Source organism: Canis lupus, chromosome 4 (genome assembly GCF_048164855.1).
Source record: "Canis lupus baileyi chromosome 4, mCanLup2.hap1, whole genome shotgun sequence".
In the NCBI taxonomy this organism is placed as follows: domain Eukaryota; kingdom Metazoa; phylum Chordata; class Mammalia; order Carnivora; family Canidae; genus Canis; species Canis lupus.
In genome coordinates, this window is record NC_132841.1 from 14176826 (window position 1) to 14198608 (window position 21783).

At 35.5% G+C, this 21783-nt stretch overlaps 1 protein-coding gene across 1 annotated transcript in view; it reads right to left on the minus strand.

Moving 5' to 3' along the window:
- Positions 1-753: 753 nt before the first annotated feature.
- Positions 754-21783, minus strand: part of TMEM26 (transmembrane protein 26) — a 47979-nt gene continuing 26949 nt past the window's right edge. Inside the window, exons 5-6 of the mRNA XM_072823210.1 lie at positions 7874-7950; positions 754-4879 (exon numbers count right to left, since the gene is read on the minus strand). Coding sequence (XP_072679311.1) covers positions 4455-4879; positions 7874-7950 — 502 coding nt within the window. The 3' untranslated portion in view covers positions 754-4454. The remainder of the gene's footprint in view (positions 4880-7873; positions 7951-21783) is intronic.

Sequence of the window (21783 nt, forward strand, 5' to 3'; positions counted from 1 at the left end):
AAAAATCATTTTGAAGTTTTCTTTACATGGATCTTGTACATTTACTAAGTTTATTCCTGTGTATTTTATGGTTCTAGTTAATGTCACAATGGAAATCTCTCCTTTTAATACATATCTTATGTAATGTTTATCAATAGAAAGCATTGATTTTGGCATTGTTTTAGATTATCATTTTTAATAATAATATGCTTTTCTTGGATGTTCAAGACTCAATCTTCTACAATTAAATGATAAATTTGACTCTTCTAACTTCTATACCTCTCATTTCTCTTGTATAACTGCACTGACACATTTCCCCAGAAAAGAGAATCATAGTGATGTATCTCTGACACCTTCAGCCGTTCAGAAACTTTAAAACTTTACATAGGAAAATCTGTACATCTCTTCTCTCAGAGCTTCCAGGTTTCATGTCTTGCTTTGGAAGGTCTTTCCCATTCCCCAAATGCTAAAGACATATCCTGTATTTTCTTCTAATATTTTATAGTTTTCACTTTTATATTTAGTTCTTTTAATCCATCTGGAATTTATTTCTATATATTGCGTGAGATAAAAATCTAACTTTATTTTTTCCAGATGGTTCACAAAATTCCCCAACATCATTTATAAAATTGGTCAGTCTTTCCTCACTAGTTTGAAATGCCACTTTAGTCACATTCTAAATAGATCTGTTTTTTTAAAATCAAAGCCTAAAAACAAAATGAAACAAATGACAGTAGAGAACAAAGACATGCAGACAAAAAACAGACATCAAGATAACGTTGTACACAAACTCTTTAATGTATATAATAAAATACAAAGGCCATTCATATCAAATAGTATAAATATAATTAATTCAGAAAAAAATTCTTACAAAATATTCTAGAAAGAATGACTTGGAGGATGGACACACATAAAATATAAGGCTGCAGCAGTTGATTATTCGAGCATTATTTAAAGTTCCTCTCATCATATGGAATGTTATTTAAGCTCATGCCATAAATGTCCTCCAGCTGCCTTGCCTTACCCCCAAATCAGATATTTGAGAGAGTGGATCAAAATGGTCACTAAGTAAAAAGAAATTAGTAAAAAACAAAATGAAAACAAAAAACATAATAGTCTCTTCCTATAATTCAAGATTTTTTTAAAAATGTACATCTTTAAGGCTCTGTAACATGTTTTAGCATTTCACTTGCCCAGTGCCAAAGTAGAGCAAAAGTGGATGGACGGATGGATGGATGGATGGATGGATGGATAGACACTGGGCCTTCTGCAATTCCGTCTTTTAACAGGAGAATGCATTAAGAATCATTGAAATTCAGTGTCAAAGGGAATAGAAGTAGGTGTTAGACTCTGAAACTTGGGAGGAAACCTAAACCATGTGCCCCTACAATGCATGCCTTTCCAGGGCTTTAGAAGCTTTCTATTAAATCACGGAATCACAATTAATATTTCAATTGTGAATTCCAATGCTTCTTGGCTGTGTCTTTCTGATCTTATAAGACCCGAAGTGCTGCCACATGTTAATGGAAGCACTGCAAGTCCAACTGGTAACTTTGTGTAAGAGTCTTCATTTTGGAAGATTACATACAATGTTAGTGGCCCATACACATTTTTATTTTCTTATGTTATCAGTTCAGTCTTAAATAAAAGTTCACAGAATAATAAAAGATAAAGAGAGTTTATGTATCTTGCAACGTGAAGTCATGTCCTTTGGGACTCCTCTAGTAAGGGTAAAAAGAAAACCCAAGCGGTTGTTGTATGTTTCCATGCAGCATCATTAAAACGTGTACACTGTGTTTCCTCACCAGTAGAAGGATATATTTTTAGGAAGGACATTTGATGGAACTTTCATCAAGCAGTTAGGTAACAACTACCAACAATAACAACAGCACTGCCAACGAGCCACTGTCTCTCGTGGCTGGGGATTGGCATGTTGTGTGCCTGTAAGGGACGGTAGGGAGGTATGTCTGGCAGCACATGGTACAGATGATCTGAACAGTTATCTGATCACACATACCACAGAAGCAAGTCCCAGGATGTCAGCATGTGCCTGTAACTTCTGCTCTCGCCACTTTATAGAAAATGCTGGGCTTTTTTCAAACACTACAATGCTTAGCAATCTATAATAAAAACAGACAATTAACTGAGTACAAATTTAACACTTCTCATCATCAGGGGTCCAAGGAATATAACTTGGATTTAGGTTTTGTTTTTAAATAAGCTAAATGACTATAGATTTTTTTTTTTGCGTGTGTGTTATAAAAATAGTTTGAGAGAGTAGAGATACCGGCAGTAAGTTAATAAATGCTGCCCTGTGCAGATTTTCCTGGAAAACGTTGTAGTGTGTGTGTCTATTTCTGCCACTATTCATTGGCTGAGATGGTCCCCCGTGCTCTTTGCCTTTCCGGCATGCTAAATAAAGCCAGACTCTGGACTTCCCATTTCCCAGGCCTTTGGAGGAGTGCTAATTACAAAATACTTTACTTAAACACTAGGAACTCATTCACGAAGCCAAGCCAAGTCTCAGATTTGAAAGCATTTAAAAATATCCTTGCAACAGCCGTACTACTTTATAGTTTATCTATTTATAGATGCTCAGTGTTTGTTTTGCTGGAAGAAAAAAATTAAAACATGAAAAGTATGCCATGAGCAAATCTGCAATAATAAGCAGCACATACATGTTGTGGAGGAAAACATTCAACATAAAATAGTCAACAGAAAAACAGATTCTGCTGAGGCGTTTTTATAAATAGTAGCACTTATTATTTTGCTTCCAATTGCTAAGCATCTTAAATAACATGCCCTTAAAAGTTGTCAAGTTCTTTACTTTATATAAATATAATTTCCTGATCTTAGCGTTCGTAAAATTATTATGAAAATTATAAATGTATTCCACTTGTCTCATGTGCAATTTTACAATCATCATATGGTTAAAATTAGAAACACGAGGAAGAAAAGGAAGAAATAGAAACATGCCATCAGGCACTGAAAAAGCCATGGAGTGGAAAAAAATTAATTTCTCTGTATGAAAATAGAATTTGCCTAAAAAACTTTTTATCAGATAGTTTGAACAGATATCATGTCACACAGATTTATAGATAAAATTGTCCGGATTGCATGTCGAAGGGTCACGCTCAATTCCAGGTCATCCTCAGTCTTAATCTTTCACGTCCCTTTGGATCCGTCAGCATAAGAACAAGCTGGAATTAGGCTTTGAATCCTAAAAGAACAGTTCTGGAACTGCTTGCCTCAAATGCAATCACTACTATAGAGTCAGGGAGATTTTCACATTGTACCTTTAAAAGCAAAAATCATTTTAAAATGGTCCGAATGACCTCCATCTGGAAAGTACAGAGGTGTGGAAGGGGAAAGTCTGGCTATTTCCACGCCGGGGAAGTGAAGTCAGTGCAGGGAAGGAAAGCCAACGGCCTGCTCTCCACCCCACCGTGGTGGACTCTGTGCCCTGTCACCGCTCAAGGGCTGTCGGGCAGATGCCAGCCTCCGACCCTGACACCTTCCTGGACACGGAAGGCCAGGCCGGCTCGGGTAGTGGCAGTTCAGAGGAGTCCCACCAAGTGGGGGCGGACTCCAGCAACTACGGCAACCCCGAAAGGGCCCGAAACACCTTTACCTCCTGCTTCAGGGCATCGAGTCACACCCTCTGACTTGGCGACACAGAAGATGGTAGAGTTAAGAGAAATACTGCCGAACGCCGCAAATCGCGTTTCAGAGTGGAAATTGTGACTTTGCTAGCATTACCAGGATTTCCTGCCTCACAACCGAAATGGCTTGCTGTGAAGTTTGCAGCGCCGGGGCCAAGAGCAATAACATTTCTGTAGGAGCATATGCGCCAGGACAGACGACCGCATCAGCCCAGAAAAATGATTTTCCCGGGAAGGCCTGTGTGGCCACGTGGAGGCCTCGCAGTGCTATGGACGCCGGGCAGAGATTTTCACTGCTTCCAGCTCACAGCGAGGTAATTTTAAAAGCGCTTTTCCCTTCATTTGTTCTGCATTCACTGAATGTACATTTTTTGATGTCAGGGACATTGCAGAAAAGATCAGATGAGATAGTCTGACAATGGAGCCAAGGTTCAAAGCTTCTCTATTTTCAGGTAACAGCCGTGACAGTTTGTCTGCACTAAATCTTTTGAGGGCATGTCACTGTGACCCTGTCCATAGCTTTTCAAACGGTTCAAGACAAACAAATCACTTAGTCGTTGAACAACTGTAACATCTGATACTATCGCACAGGAGTTGTGGCGATGGCCACTAATCAAAGTTTTTTCCATTCAGTTGAAGGAAGAAAATTCCTCAGCTTTGGTTTAAGATCACTTTTTATGCTGTGTTCTTTTGAAAACTATGATATGCTAGAGTTAAAAAAAAAAAAAAAAAAAAAGGAGGGGGGAGAGGAGGTTCTGTCTGTAGGAAGCAAAGAGTCGAATGTTCTAGCTCCCTGCTGCTGTCAGTGAGGAGCTACGGCGTGAGGGGAGAGTCCTCGCGGGTGACGGGCAAGGCCTGCAAAGGGACATCCATGCTCCCCTTAGAGTCACTCTCCGTGTCTCCAGGTGAGAGCCCACTCACGACCGGTTGACACGGGCAGTGGTGCTTTGCCTTCAGGCTTCCCGGCGGGCTCCGCAAGGCAGCCCGGACATCCATCCCCAGCACCACCAGTCGGTAGAGCTGTAACACCACCACCAGGAAATTCTTCGCCGCAAAGAACACCAGCATCTGGTTTATCACTCTGAAGTAGGTCATCAACACGAGACGCACGACAAGGAAAGGGCCGTCTTGTATGAAGATGCTGATTCCAATGTTCCACAGGTCGGCACTGTATTGGCAAAAGAAGAGGCTGAGGAACCCCTTCATTGCCACGGACAAGGGGCAGACGACATGCTGCACTGAGAACACAGACAGACCAGTTAGCGAACCTCTGAGATGTGAAAGACAGAATGAAAAGGGGAAAGGTCATCAACAGTGGGTGCTGTGGTACTGCTTAACCACGGGGGGGCATTCTATAATTTAATTCGGGGGGGCAGGAGACAGGTGAAACCACCCTTCACATTTAACACCACCCTTAGCCACCCCTTAACCACTTCACATCCTTGGCCATTGTATATTTAAAATCAAGATTCTGTTATAAGTTCAGTAAAAGACACCAAAAAAAAAAAAAAAAAAAACCAGCCCTGGGGTTTCCTTCCATGTCACAAATTTTAAGTCACCTTCTAGTCCCCACCCTGGGGAAAGCATGATCAACTCAGCTAGGGAGAATAAAGAAACAGAGAAACCACTGTGTCTGTCCTTGGGGTCTGCGGGGTACAGAGACAGCACAGCACTCAAGGCCTTGACTCAGGTAGCCTGGCTGCCTCATTTTTTCTAGCAAGATGCTAGCAAGTTATTTCACCTCCTTGGGCTCCAGTGTTTTTCTTTGAGAGCTGAGGTAACAGTGATGTCTGTGAGGAGAGGGGCCCCTATTCACTGTATCTTTTTGTTTCCATTAGAGTCATAAACCCTGGCTCCTCTCTGATTTCTCACTTCTCTCTTTCCCTTGGGATACTGAATGACTTATGTGACTGCTGAGTTTGGGAGATGGAACAGTATAAATATATGGCCCAGATCCTTCTGTATCCTCCCTTTGGGACCTACCTGTTTCCTGGTTGACTCACTCAGCCATACGTGCGAATTATGTTGTGGAAATTCAAGTGTTTACAATTCAAATTCAAACTTAATTCACGTTAAATATTTTTCTAATGGTAGGGGGACAAAAGCCCAAATAACTGCCATTGTTACTTTATTTTGTCTAACGCCTTATGGTTTTATTTCACAGTTTATAAGAAACACTGGATATAATTACCGATTTTCCAGTTGAACAAAAGGAGGCCCAATCAACAAACTTTTTGTTTTAATTTCTAAAGTGCTAATTTAATTCAAGGTCAAGGGCATAAAATAATCTTTTATAATAATGAAGCCTTCCATTTGGAATTTTCAAACAAAGGATGCCTTCGTCTACTGGAGCCTGCAAATATTATGAAGCTGCTTTGATATGGGCGAACATAATGTACTGTTTGTTGGAAAATACAATAGCGATTTAGTCAGAAGTAACATTTGGTCTTTGTTTTTCAAACAGCTGCATAACATTATCACCCCTGAAAGTTTACAAAATTTCTTTCCCAAATAAAAATTTTCTTAGCAAGGCTATAAACCACAAGATATGGGAGGGTGAAGATCAGCAGAGTGAATGACAAGAGTAAAACCAACATACGATCAATAGTGGCTTCTCTTTCTCTCTCTCTCTCTTTAAGATTTATTTATTTATATGAGAAAGAGAGGTCAGCGGGTAGAGGAGGGAGTTGGTGAGAAATCTCAAGCATACTCCTTGCTAAACACAGAGCCCGACATGGGGCTCGATCCCACAACGCTAAGATCATGATTTGATCCGAAACCAAGAGTCAGCAACTTAACCAACTGAGCCACCCAGGCACCTCAGTAGTGGCCTCTCCTAAGAAGTTAGGGTCAGGAAATAGTTCCAAGGGGACCGCCTGAGAGTGTTCTTCAATATCTAAAGTGATGGTAACCAATATTCTGTTAGGAGACACTACCTGATCAATCGGTATAGATCGAGCACATTACGACAAGATCTGTATGTGTGTGTGTGTGTGTGGGGGGTGTGTGTTATTGGCATACATTTGTTTGTAATTATTAACTAGTAATTAGATTTGGGGTATTTCTAAAAAGCCACAGCTACTCTTTCCATCTATTCTGGTGACAGTTTTGTTTCAGAAAGTATCTGCTAAATTCTAAAATTGCCTCTGAAAGCTCTGGACCTATTAAAGCAAACCAAAAAAAAAAAAAAAGATGCAGAAAAGATTAAATATCCCTATTATAGATTAATTCTAATTCTGATGCCATCGGGTGGGGTGCCATAGAAAGAAGTCAGGTGTAAGGAATATGTAATTATTAGATCCTAGAATTTCTTCAGAGTAAAGTGGAATCCTGGAGAATTCTCAAATAAGAATTCTAGGGATCTTTCCTAGAAGTTAAAGGATGACTCCAGATCCATGCTGTCCAATTTAACCTTCTGTGAGGTAAAAACATTCTGCCTAATGCACTGCCTCTTACAGCAGCCATTTGTGGCAGTTAAACACTTGAATTGTGGTTAGTGTGACTGAGGAACTGAAGTTTTCATTTTCTTTAATTTTAATTAATTTAAATTTAAATAGCCACATGTGACTAGTGATTTCTGTATTGGACAGTGCAGCTCTAGATCATCACTAGTATGATATGCTTGGACAACAGTTTCTTCTTACAAAGTCTTCAGAGTTTATGTATTTATTAAAATAAGATCAATGGAATTGGAAGGGCCACTACCTTGAGGAAAATTGTAATTTTCCATGTGGCTTCAAAACTGTTCTTATTCCCTGAGATGTTCTAATACACAGATCTGACAAAAGACTGAAAATGAGCCCTGAAAATATCAGGAGGTCACATTTGTATCCCAGCACTGTGCTAATTTTGCACACTCTATCTCATTTGGTCATCACAAGAACTTAACTCTAGCCACTATGATAATTAGTTCCATTTCATTGGTGAAAAATTGAGGCACAAAGGTCTTAACTAGTTTGCAGGAGATTTTACAACTCATACATGATTTGAAGTGAATGTAAAGCTGTGCTCCAGTACATTCAACTATCTCAGACTCACCATGTCCCAGAATGAATCCACTAGTGGCTTTCCTAAGTTTCAGTCGACTTTTCTTCTAAACTGAACTGGAACTAACATTGGAATATCAAAATGATAAAAATGATAATCCTCTCAAATGCTTCCTTAGCTTGATTATACTTTATAATCAAGAGTTATAATTTTCTGTTTTTTTGAACAAACATCAAGACATTTACCTGCTAGGTCAAGTGGAAATTGCAGCATGCTCCAGGTCCATATAACAAGTATGGCATAGACAAGGGCAGGACTATTCCTAGAATGCAGATAGAATTTTAAATTAGTAATAAAAATATAATTTTTAAAGAAATATTTTCTCTTTTTTCTCATATTTGAGTACACCATAATAAATCTCTTAAGATTATATACGTTGGTGATAGAAGAAACCCATGAAAAAATCCATTCATGATTATAATGGAATAATAAAGAAGTAAAAAAATAAAAATCCAAGACTTAAAATCCAACTTCCACATGTGCCAACATCTGTAAATTATGGCAAAGCCTCTTTATCCCATTTTGTTGTCTTTAGTTTTACAAAATCATGGAAACATTATTGGAGATAAATGCTAGGAAAAATTCAGAGGGTTGATTTCAAGAATTTTCAAGGAGAAAAAGTGAAAACTTTTTTTCTAAGATCAGGAAACCCTAACTTAAAAACTATGTCACAAAAGGACTAGATGATGCTCAACAATGAAAAGTTTAGCATGTAAAAGAAAATTATCTTCAGTTGGGAAAAAGAGTGGGGAGCTAAATCCAACAATCAAAAATTTACACCACTTACTAGGATATAAGTCAAGAAATATAACAGCTTCATTCACTATTGTATCCCCAGTGCCTAGAACAAATAATAGACACTCAACAAATATTTGTGGAAGGAATTACTGGATGTATGAAAGAAGGGCCTGTACTTGGCAAATATACGAATATGCAAATGTCATCTACCTAGGAGAATGGTCTTGAAGACTGAAGTCAGATAAAATAGATGTTATAAAAATTGAAAGGGTATTAAAGAAATATCATAGTTAATATTTTAAAGCAAAAACACAAAGGAAGGGGATCCCTGGGTGGCGCAGCTGTTTAGCGCCTGCCTTTGGCCGAGGGCGCGATCCTGGAGACCCGGGATCGAATCCCACGTCGGGCTCCCGGAGCATGGAGCCTGCTTCTCCCTCTGCCTGTGTCTCTGCCTCTCTCTCTCTCTCTCTCTCTGTGTGACTATCATAAATAAATAAAAAATAAATAAATAAAAACACAAAGGAAGTTATCAATTTGAGATTAATGGCATAATAGCAGATTTTACTGGCAACTTCTCCATCAAGAGGGATTTTCAGATTGAAGTGGGATAGAAAGGAATCAGGGAAGAGTAGTTGAAACCAAAATAAATGAGATGGTTTTAAGAGATATCTTTAAATGCTTCACGTATGAGGCCCTGAAAAATTATATCTCAAAAACTATGAGGGAAATTGTAAGCAATGTTTCTAAGCCATCATTATCTTGGTAGTTAATGGTAGAGACAAGTGTAGTGACAAAAAATGTCTTAATTTTCAAAATGAAGCAGAATTGTAACTTAAAGTACAAAAGGCACATTTACTATTCATCCCTAGTTAAGTTATATAAGTGATTATTTAGAATATTTCTGATAGCTCTTGTAGAAGACAATAATTACTAGGAATTAGCACAGTTTACTTGGAACAATTACACTCAGCATACTGAGATTTTCTTCTCTCTCTCTCTTCAATAGAGTTAGGACTATCAAGCAAGTAATGATATATAAATTAATATTAGATATTTGGGTTTAAATAAGGCTTGTGAAAAATCCTCCCAAAGTGTTCTTATTAGCAAGATTAAGAAATGTTCTGGGTGTAAGCACAGTTAGGTGGATTCCTAACTGTGTAAATGACTCCCCAAAGGGAGCTCTCTAAGGGTTGCTGCAGGTTCTGCCTTTGATTCTATTCTACTTCACATTTCACCAATGACTTGGTTGCCAAATTGTTGGAAGCCTTCTCATATGTACAGATGGCATGGAGGTTGGATGGGAAACCATTACCCCAGAAGACATAATCAAGATCCCAAAAGATCTTGACAAGATGTAACCAGATGGCCTACAATAGAAGAGAAGAGGTAGCATTTCACAGAAGCTGCCATAAAAAAGGCTCAGGGATTTTCCTTTATCACTATCTAATCAGTATGACATGGATTTATGACTTTCCAAAATCAAAGGCTATCATAGGTCACTTCATAAGAAGTATAAAGTCTAGAATTTAAAGTGGAATATCTAGGGAATGCATTCTATTACTTTTCCAACTTTGCAATGTCAATGTCTATATATAATAGATCATCAATGAGTGCCTGAATTTGTAAATAATTTTACCTACAGTTTCTGAGCTCATACTCTTTCAGGAAGTTTTCTAAGGGTTAACTATGATCGCAATCCCCATACCAATTTTACAAAATAGCTACACTTATCCCTATTTGACCAGTGAAGAAACTGAAGCAGAGTTGTAAAACTCTCATCCGAAGTAATGTGGTTATAAATGTTGGAAGCAGAAGTCAAAACTAGATAGCTTGTTTCAGCATTCAACCTTTTAACCACTGTACTATACTATTTCCATAAAGGAAATGGAAAGTTTTAGCCCTGCTGTATTTAACAATGTTCAGAATATATCTGACATATTATGTATTGTGCTTCATGTTAAAGGAGGAAAATTTATAAAGGTTTTGGTCCAAAGAGAGGCCAGGATGGTGAGAGATCTCAGAGCCATGGTAAATGTGGGATAGCTCAAGAAACTAAGAGAAGAGTCCCTAAAAACTTTTTTCCACATATTTAAAAGACCATCACGTGGAAAAGGCATTAAACTTATTTCTTGTGACTTCAGAGGGCCAATTCAGATTCAAAGGATTTTAGTGGTGCCTATAAGAATGCATATTTTATCACAATAGAGAAAAGTACTCTCTAATAATATCAACTCAAAAATGGAATAAGTTGCCCCAGGGTTAGTATAGTCTCTATTAGTGAAAATTTTCAAAGAAAGTCTGGACAAAAACTTGTTGAGAAAATTCTGGAGAGGATTTTGCAACAGATGTAAAATAGATTATTCAATAGATGGCTACTTCTGAAGTTTCTTCTAATCCCAAACTTCAATATTTCAACCAAAAACTCATGCGCAATTTGTCTGCCAGGCTGCAGAAAGCATGAGGTCTGGTGTTAGGTTGCTGGAGTTCAAATAGCAGCTCCAACATTCACTAGAGAGACAGGATTTGGGCCTCCAATCCCAGATTGATATTTACTGACTACATGAACATGAACAAGTAATTTCACATCTATATGCTTTAGTTTACCTATCTTCAATATGAGGATACCAATAATAATAGTTACTGGATTTTATATGATAATTGTATTAGTATATTGTAAAAATAAGTTAAACATATAAAGCTCTTAGAACAGCACTTGAAACAGACTAATTATGCAAGTTAGGCATTATTTTTTTATTACCATGTAACCTTGAGATTTTCCCAACTTCTCTTGCCTGCCACAGTTCAGCTTATAAAATGGTGATAATGATAGTCTACCTCATTATATATTGTAAAAATAACAATTTATTACAACTAAAACACTTAGAACAGTACTTGAAGCACAGCAAGAGATAAATAAACATTATCTAGTAGTAGTAGCAAGCTGCAGCAGCACCAGGAATGATAGCAGTAGTATTTTTATTATGTGCACATATTTCTTAAACTCTGTGTTTTAATTCTATAATTATACAAAATAAGGATAAATAATAAACCCTAGTGCTAAGAAAGCCAAATTTTAACATTACAATAATGAACATCTATTTTCTGCATATGCAAATATTTGAGCACAAACAAAATATAGGAAAATGTGAGTATTGAGAAATATATTAGTAAATTTATCAAAAAAAAAAACTGGAATAAATGGCCAGAAAGTTTTTGAAGCAAACAAATTTGTACTCAGTCAGATAGTAAAAGTTATTCAGGAAGTATAAAAAGAAAGCAAATAAATCATTGAGCTTAAAGGGCAATCACTCAAAATGTGAAGGAATTCTGGAGTGAATTTATCCAACATTATCTCCATTGTGTAACTTTCTCCCCTAATTCTCTCACTACATTTTCTCATGTGTAGTGTCTTCATAAATGTCAACTGGGAAGCATATAAGCAGACAATGAATTCTATTCATAAAGAGACAAAAGATCTTGACAAATATAATTATACAGGTGAGTATCACTTCTCTACTTGGAAAATTAGGAGAATAAAAGACTGTAATTTGGTGTAACAGTGTACCAAATTTATTGGGTGAAAGGTAAAAATAAAGTCATAGCTAATTCGCTTAACTATTTCTTTTTGGACATGTAAATGTTCCTGTAGATAAGAGATAATCAGTGGATAGAATTCACCTACCTTTTATTTTATTTTATTTTTTTAAAGATTTATTTATTTATTTTTTTAAAGATTTATTTATTTATTTTAGAGAGAGAGTGTGAGAGTGCGGGAGGGGGGGAGAAGGAGAGGAAGAAAGAAACTCAAGCAGACTCCATGCTGACTGTAGCACCCTAATGTGGGGCTCAATCTCACAACCCCGAGATCATGACCTGAGCCCAAACCACAAGTTGGAAGCATAACTGATTGCACCACTCAGACTCCCCTAATTCACCTACTTTTTAGAAAAGCATTCAACGAACCTCTTCAGAGAAGGAAAAAAAATTAAAGAAGAGAAAAAGAAAATGAGAAAATTAAATATTAATGAAATATTAACCTAGCCTAGAAGAAAAGCAATAAAAGCTAAATGAAAAGAAAACACAGTATAAACATAGGAAAATTCCTTTGGTGGTCAAATACAATGAAATAATAGTAATGTTATGAGAACATAGTAATGTTATGAGAACAGATTTTTTTCTCTTTAATAAATGATCTGTGCTCCAAAAAAAAAAAAAACTGCATATTAAAAATTATCTCTAAATGTGTAAATAGCCAGTTAACTCTACTGGCAACAATACTGAAATTCAGAATTATTAAAAATGTTGCAGGATGGCTATAGTAGAATGAAAACATACATACTTGACAAATTGTCAAAAATAACCACTTCATATCTCTGAAAATCAACCAAAGGCAAATAACAAATTGAGTAACATTTATTTATGAGAAACTGGTAGAACTTCAGTTAAGAAGAGTAGGAGTTTGAGACATTCTTGTCCATGGAATATTTTCACACCCCTCCAGCTTGAATATGTCAAAGAAAAATTCATCAGACAGAGTTAAATAGGCAAGGAATACTTTATTCAAGACTATTGCAAAAGAAAAGAAATGCTGAGTTCACCCCTACTGAAGCAAAAGGCAAGAGAGTTTTTAAGCAATGGAGCAAGTTATTTCAAAAGTTCGAGAGGACATTAGAGGAAAGATTGGTCAACACAATTAGACCATTTGCTATATTTAAAAAAAAATGATTAGACCATTTGTGTTTGCTAATGACACTGATGTGAGTTAGGCTTCTAACATCTCAAAGAGATGGAGAGATGGTGCTATCTTTCTTGATGATCGCATTTCAAAGGGAGGATTCTTACATCCATTAGAAAGATTCCTGAGTAGTAAAACAAGAAAGCTGGGAGAAGACTTAATCTCAAAGGGGGAGAGAAACAATTTGTAGTTGCAAGTTTTCTAAAGTAAATGCCATAAGGAAAGAGAGGTGAAAGACCTATACTCAGCAATAGACCTCTTAATGTTTAGTTAAACTGAAGGGAATGTTAAGGCTGTCTTGGCCAGTCAGAGTAGAAGTTTTACCAGGATTGGTTTGACAGTGAAAACCAGAGGCCCCTCATGGCCACAGTGTGCTGACGTGACTTAGAGTGGATTGTAAAATCTTATGCGTAGATGTATGGTCAGTAAGAGTAATCAACTTGGTTGGAAATGAATGGGAGAGCTCAAGCCTTGTTACCCTGAGGTCACAATCCCAGTTGTGGTGAATGGTAGACTAACTTGAATTTTAATGGAGAGATTTAGAAAATAAGAGAGACTTAGAAGGGCTGGATAAGTCACCATGTATGCCAGACATGTGCCAGGAAGAGCCAAGAAAACCAGAAAACCCAGGGGAAATTAGAACCTGAGTATATATGAAAACTTTATGAATTTAATGTGCTATCCAACCCACACACAGATCCATTGACAGAGGATGAAGATCATAAGGGCTCCAAGTGTTTGATCACAAATCCTATCCAAATCATTGGCTAATCACAAGCTATGTAGTTATAGGTATAATCCTAATAGGTCATGCTAAAGACTAACCAACAGGGATGCCTGGTTGGCTCAGTGGTTGAGTGCCTGCCTTGGTCCAGGATGTGATCCTGGAATCCTGGGATTGAGTCCCACATCCAGCTCCCTGCATGGAGCCTACTTCTCCCTCTGCCTGTGTCTCTGCCTTTCTCTCTGTGTCTCTCATGAATAAATAAATAAAATCTTAAAAAAAAAAAGACTAACAAAAAGATTTTTTTCAAAAAAGCAGAGGGGCACCTGAGTAGCCCTGTCAGTTAAATGTCTGCCTTCAGCTCAGGTCATGATCCCGAGGCTCTGGAATTGAGCCCTGCATCAGGCTCCCTGCTTGGCAGGAAGTCTGCTTCTCTCTCTCCCTCTTCCTGCCATTCTCCCTGCTTGTGCTCTTTCTCTTTCTCTCTGTCAAATAAAACAAAAATAAAATGTTAAAAAACACACACACAGCAGAAACATCAGTGGCTACAACCTAAGGGAAAGAGATTCTTTAGATTAAGTTCAAGCAATTTATTGAGATAACAAAAACACCACCACCAAGAAGCCTAAAGTACAGGGGAAGCTTAAAATATAATCTAAAATGTCTGGTTTCTACCAAAAATATGAAATATGCAAAAAACTGTAATGACTGATATATACTCAGGGAAAAAAAATCAATAGAAACTGACTATAATGGGGTCCAGATGCTGGACTTAGCAGACAAAGACATCAAAGCAGCTATAAAATATATATTCAAAGAATAAAATAAAACTATGTTCCATAAATTAAAAAAATATCATGACAATGATGACAATTATTAACAAATAGATAATCTAAATAAAAAATATATAAGCTGTAAAATAATAAAATAGAAATTTGATAGTTGAAAATATGGGATACAAAATGAAAAATTCAGTAGGTATACACTACAATTTGAGTCTACATATAGCCGTGCGGTGGCAGAAGAAAGAATCAGTGATGTGGAAAATAAATCAATGAAAGTTATCCCATTTGATTAAAAGAAACATATGGGAGAAAAAAACAGTCTCAGAAACCTATGGAACACACGTAAGCATACTTATTCGTAATAGGAGTCTCAGAAGGAGGAATAGAATGGACCAGAAAATATGTTTGACTAAATAATGGCTGAAAATTCCTAACTTTGAGGAAAAACATAATTTACAGATCCAAGTTCAGTAAAGTTGTAGTAAGGTTAGACAAAAAGAACTACACCTACACACATCACAGTCAAATGACTCAATGTCAAAGAGAAAGAGAAAATCTTGAAAAGAGCAACAACTCAGCTTATATTGGGTAACAACAAAAAATGGTAACATCTTAACAGAAATAATGAAGGCCAGAAGACAGTGGAATGATATATGTAAAATGCTGATGTAAAAATTGACAACCATGAATTCTCTATCCAACAGAACTTTTTTTGAAACATGACGGCAAAATAAATACTTTTCTAGACAAATACTAGGAGAATTCGCTGGTAGCAGATTTGCCTTAGAAGATATAAGAGAAATCTCTCAGGCTGAAAAGAAATGATATCAGACAGTAACTCAAATTCACAAGAAGGAATAAAGAGGCTCTTCCAATTGTGGGCAAATATAAGAGAACACATAAATATGCAGCCATATTTTTTCTCTTAATTTCTTTAAAACTTAAAGGCTAGGAAACAATAATTATAAAACTGTATTGTTTAGTTATAACATATAAAGATGTAATATAATGACAATGGCAAAAAAGAGGGGGAAGAAATGGAGCTATCAACTTAGAATAGCATATGTAGATTTAGAATACTTATTGTAATCCCTATAGTAACCATCAATAAAATAATACAAAAATCAATTAAAATTATTTATTAAAAATATTTTTATTTTTTTATTTTTTTAAAGATTTTATTTATTCATGAGAGAGACAGAGAGACAGAGACACAGGCAGAGGGAGAAGCAGGCTCCATGCAGGGAGCCTGACGTGGGACTCCAATCTGGGACTCCAGGATCACACCCTGGGCCAAAGGTAGGCACTAAACCACTGAGCCACCCAGGGATCCCCTAAAAATATTTTTAAAGCAGTAAATGAGGAATAAAAAAGACTAAGGCTTAGAAAAACACAAATAGCAAAATGGCAGATAAAAAGAAATCCAACCAAATCAATTATTACATTGTATATGAATGGAATAAATATACTGTAATAGGTTGAGTGATGTCTGCTTAGACTTCAGAATATAATCTTATTTGGAAATAGCCTTTGCAGATATAAATAAATTAATATGAGGTCATATTAGATTAATTTGAGTCCTAATCCAAAGACTGGTGTCCCTGTAAGAAGTGGAAAATGTGGAAACCCTAACAGAAACACTGGGGAGAATGCCATGTGAAGACAGAGGCATGGATTGGAGTGATGTGCTTATAAGCCAAGGCACACTAAAAATTGCCAGCAACCACCAGAGTCCAGGAAAGAGGCACCAAACAGTTTCTTCTTCAGAACCTCCAGTAGAAACCAACCCTGCTGACATTGATTTGGACTTTCAACCTTGAGGACTGTGAGAAAATAAACTTCTGTTGTTTTAAGACTTTCAGTTTGTGGTATTTCATTATGGCAGCCCCAGGAAACTAATATATGCTCCAATTAAAAGACAAAGTTTGACTAGGGAAAAAGATGCAAATCCAACTATATGTAGTCTATGAGGACACAGTTTATATGCAAAAATACAAAGTTTGAAAGTACAAGGGTGGAAAAAATATCCCATGCCAACAGTATTATAAGAGAGGGGTACCTAAGTTCATAAGAAACAAAATAGACTTTCAGACAAGACATATTACTAGAGAAAAAGAATGACATTTCATGATGAAAAATAGTTATTACATCAGGAAGATGTTTAAAAAGATGAATGTATACACATCTAAAAACAAAGCCTCAAAATACTTGAAGCAAAAACTGACAGTATTGAAAAAGGAAATAGACAATTCAACAATTAGAGTTGGAGATTTCAATGCCCAACTCTCAATAATTGGTAGAACAACTAGACAAAAAATCAGTAAGAACACAGAAGAATTAAATAACCTAATAACCAACATGACACAGTGGACATTTACAGAATGCTCAACCAAACAACAGATAAATACACATTCTTTTCAAGCATATATAGCACATTCTCCAAGGTAGGCCATATGCTAGGCAATAAGATAAGTCTCAATATATTTAAAAGGATTAAAATAATTTAAAGACTGCAACAGTATTAAAATAGAAAACAACAGAAAGAAATATGAGCAATCTCCATATGGAAATTAAATAGGTTACTTCTTTTTTTTTTAATTTTTTTTATTTATTTATGATAGTCACAGAGAGAGAGAGAGAGAGAGAGAGAGGCAGAGACATAGGCAGAGGGAGAAGCAGGCTCCATGCACCGGGAGCCCGACGTGGGATTCCATCCTGGGTCTCCAGGATCGCGCCCTGGGCCAAAGGCAGGCGCCAAACCGCTGCGCCACCCAGGGATCCCTAAATAGGTTACTTCTAAATAATCCATAGGTGAAAGGATAAATCACAAGAGATACTGGAAAATATTCTGAACTTTATTAAACAAAAAAATAACAAAGTAAAGCATATGGGACACAGATAAATCAATGATTAGAGGGAAATCTATAGCTTTAATGGCATGTCAAAAAGCAGAAAGATCTCAAATCAATAATCTAAGCTTTCATCTTGAGAAAGTAGGAAAAAAAAAGAGCAAATTAAATCTGAAGCAAGCAGAAGGGAGGAAAAATTAGACATCAGAGCACAAATCAATGAAACGGAGAACAGAATAACAATGGGAAAAAATCAATGAAGCCAAGTCAGTTATTTTAGAAGATCACAATACTGATAAATCTAAACAAAACAAAATAAAGAAGACACAAATGACAAACTCCGAATATAAAAGGGGGGATAATAAGTGACCCTGTAGAAACTGACACAAGTTTAAAGGAATAATATAAAAACTAATATTAAAAACTTTATATAAAAACTAGATAATTTATTTGAAATGGAAAAATTCCTAGAAATAAAAAAAGAAAAATGTGATCAAAGCTAATTCAGAAGAAATAGAATAACTGAATAGTCTTATAAAGAAATACTTATGTTGAATTAGTAATAAAATATCTTTCCAAAAGAAAAGCCTGGGCCCAGATGGCTTGATAGGTAAATTCTATAAAACATTGAAAGAAAAAATAATACCACACCTTTACAAAGTCTTTTGGAAAATAAAGAAAGAAGGGATGCTTCCTGAGGTATTCACTGAATCCAGCATTATCCTAATATTAAAGCCAGAAAAAGAGATCATTAGAAAATATTACTATAAATTAATATGCTCATGAGTGTAGATGTAAAAATTAACAACAAAATGTTAGCAAACCCATATCAGTAATGCATTGAAACCATTATACGCTATAATCAAATAAGATTTATCCCAGGAATTCAAGGTTGGTTTAGCATCTGAAAACTAGTTAATGTAATATACCATATTCATAGAATGAAAGACAACCACCACATAATAATCTTGATAAAAATAGAAAAACATTGAACAAAATTCAATGACGAAAGAAAAGAAAGAAAGAAAGAAAGAAAGAAAGAAAGAAAGAAAGAAGAAAGAAAGAAAGAAAGAAAGAAAGAAAGAAAAGAAAAGAAAGAAAAGAAAAGAAAGAAAAGAAAAGAAAAGGAAAGAAAAGAAAGAAAAGAAAAGAAAAGAAAAGAAAGAAAAGCAAGGAAGGAAGGAAGGAAGAAGAAGAAGAAGAAGAAGAAGAAGAAGAAGAAGAAGAAGAAGAAGAAGAAGAAGAAGAAGAAGAAGAAGAAGAAGAAGAAGAAGAAGAAGAAGAAGAAGAAGAAGAAGAAGAAGAAGAAGAAAGAAAAAAGAAAGAAAGAAAGAAAGAAAGAAAGAAAGAAAGAAAGAAAGAAAGAAAGAAAGAAAGTCAATAACCTAGAAATAAGAATTTCCTCCAACTGATCAAGGGCATCTACAAAGTATATCTGCAAAACCTATACATAACACCATCCTTAATAGTGAAAGGCAGAATGCTACCCTTTGAGATCTAAATGCCCACTCTTATACTTCTATTTACATTGTACTAGAAATCCTAACCAGTCTAATAAGGTAAGAAAAAGAAATTAAAGTCATACAGATTAAAAAGAATGAAAACTATCTTACTTACAAATGGCATTATCCTATAAGTAGAAAATCCTAAGGAATCTAGAAAACTAATAAACTTGCATGATTGCTGGATATAAGATCATCATACAAAAATCAATTGTATTTCTATGTAGTAGTAATAAAAAACATAAAATGATATTAAGAAAATAATTCTATCAAATAGAATCAAATACTTAAAAATAAGGTTAGGAAAAGCAGCACAAGACCCATATATTGAAAATTACAAAACATTGCTGAGAGAAATTAAAGAATATCTGAATAAATGATGAGATAATTCATCTTCACACATTAAAAGATTTAAAATTAAGATGTCATTTCTTCACAAGTTGATGCTTAGATTTAATACAATCCTTATCAAGATTCCAGCAGGATTATTTTGTAGAATTTGACAAGCTGATCATAAAACTTAAATGGAAATATAGAGACCTAGAATAGCCAAAAATTTTTTTTAAAGAACAATATTAGAAGGCTTATAATAATATAGTTTCAGACTTACCATTAAATTCCCGTAATCACAATAGTCTGGTACTGGCATAAGGATAGATATATATAGCAATGGAATACAATAGAAAGTCTATAAAGACCCTTACATATGTGGTCAACAAAGATATCAAGGCAATTTAATAGGGAAAGGATAGTCTTTTCAACAAATTACAGAGACCATTGGTCTTAGTTAGAACAAAAACTGTGCTGAGACAATGCCAAAAACAAAACAAAATAAAACAAAACACAAATTTAGATCCTTATATCACACTACACAAGAGTCAAGTCAGAATATTATAAAGGGAAATATTTCTAATTTTGTTGAGGAAAATATTTCTTAGATATGACACCCAAAATATACTACTTAAAAAAAAACTAATACATGGAACTTTATCAATTTTTTTAAAAAAAATATTCTTTTTTTAAAACATACAGAGAGGAAAACCATAAGATGCTCTTAACTATAGGAAAAAAACTGAAGTTGCGGAGGGTGAGGTGGATGGGAAGATGAGGTAATTGAGTGATAGGCATTAAGAAGGGCACTTGATGTAGTGAGCACTGGGTGTTGTATGCAACTGATGAATCACTAAATTCTACCTCTGAAACTAATAATGCAGTAAAGGTGAATTAAACTGAATTTAAATAAAAAATTTAAAAAATAGTCTTTAAATGAAGAGCAAGTTGTATAGTGGGGAAAATACATTTACATTTATGTATCTAATGAAGGACTTGTATTTAGAATATAAAGAACTCTTATAATTCAACACCAAAAATTCAATCCAACCAAAAAAAAAAATGGACACAATTTGAATAGACTTCACTGAAGGAACACAAAGGATTAGCTAATTAGCACATGGAAAGATGCTCATCTAGTCATTAGGGAAACAGAAATTAAAACTACGATATGATACCCCAAAAACCCAACAGAATGGTCAAATTCAAAGTACTCGAAAGAAATGGTGAGGATGTGAAGAAATGAAATGTAGAAAGGTACAGCCACTTTAAAAAACAGTTTGGCAGTTTCTTAAAAAGTTAAATATGTACTTAACATAAACCCGGTCATTCTACTCCTAGGTATAGACCCAAGAGAAATGGAAACAGACCTGTTCAAAGGATTATAGTGCATGTTTATAACATCATTCTTAATAACAAGAAGAAATACACATGTATATCAACTACTGAATGAAAAAATAAAATGTGGTATATGCATGGAAAACTATTCAGCAATTAAAAGGGACCTAACCATCAATACATACAGCAGCGTGAATGAACCCTAGAAACATGCTAAATGAAAAGCGAAATGCTACATATTTCATGATACCATTGACATGAAATTTCTGGAAAAGGAGACTGTACAGAAAGAAAGCATATCCGGGGTTGCTTAGGGTTTGTCATGGGAGAGTGAGAATTGACTCCAAACAGCCACAAGGAATCTAGATTCTCATGATGGCTGCACATACAGTTACTAAATGTCATTGAACCGTAGAATTAGAATAGTGAATTCTAGGGTGTGTAAAGTCAAGCTCTTAAGAAAAATTTGCATTATCTCACAAGTCCATGTAAATTAGTCACAACCACAAGAATGAGCAAAATGAACCTAAAGTGGGCATATGGAAAGAAATTGATTTAAGTTTAAAAAAAATAGATTTGCAGTATTTAGCCAGGATGCAGGAAAGAGAGGTAGACATCATTGCAGCGTACACATTATTGAAGGTTTTCTCCTAAATCTGTCGGGCCAAATTACGGAATAAAATAAAATAGAAAATAAAATATTGTAAAAATAGGTAACGCTAAATGGGTTATAATGAAGTAGCCTCCTTTGCTATCACAAGTGAACATCTTTTATGAGTACATTACATTTATTTTTCATGACTGTCTTTTTTGAGTCCAAAGGGGAAAGCTTTGCCACAGTGGGAGGGTTTAAATCTCTCCTTTGAGGAGACAGACATTTGCAGTGTCAATTCTTGCAGTATAGATGAGACCAGTGACAAAATCAAAAGTGAAGGTGGGTTTTAAGGAGAAAAAAATTCTAGGTTCTTTCTGGGCCTTGACTTTGGAAACTGAGTAGTGATAGAGACATGCAGGAGTGTAGACTAAACACTGATACAATGCAGTTATATTAAAAATAAAATGACCAGTCTGAGACCATGAAGCCTGAAAAATAA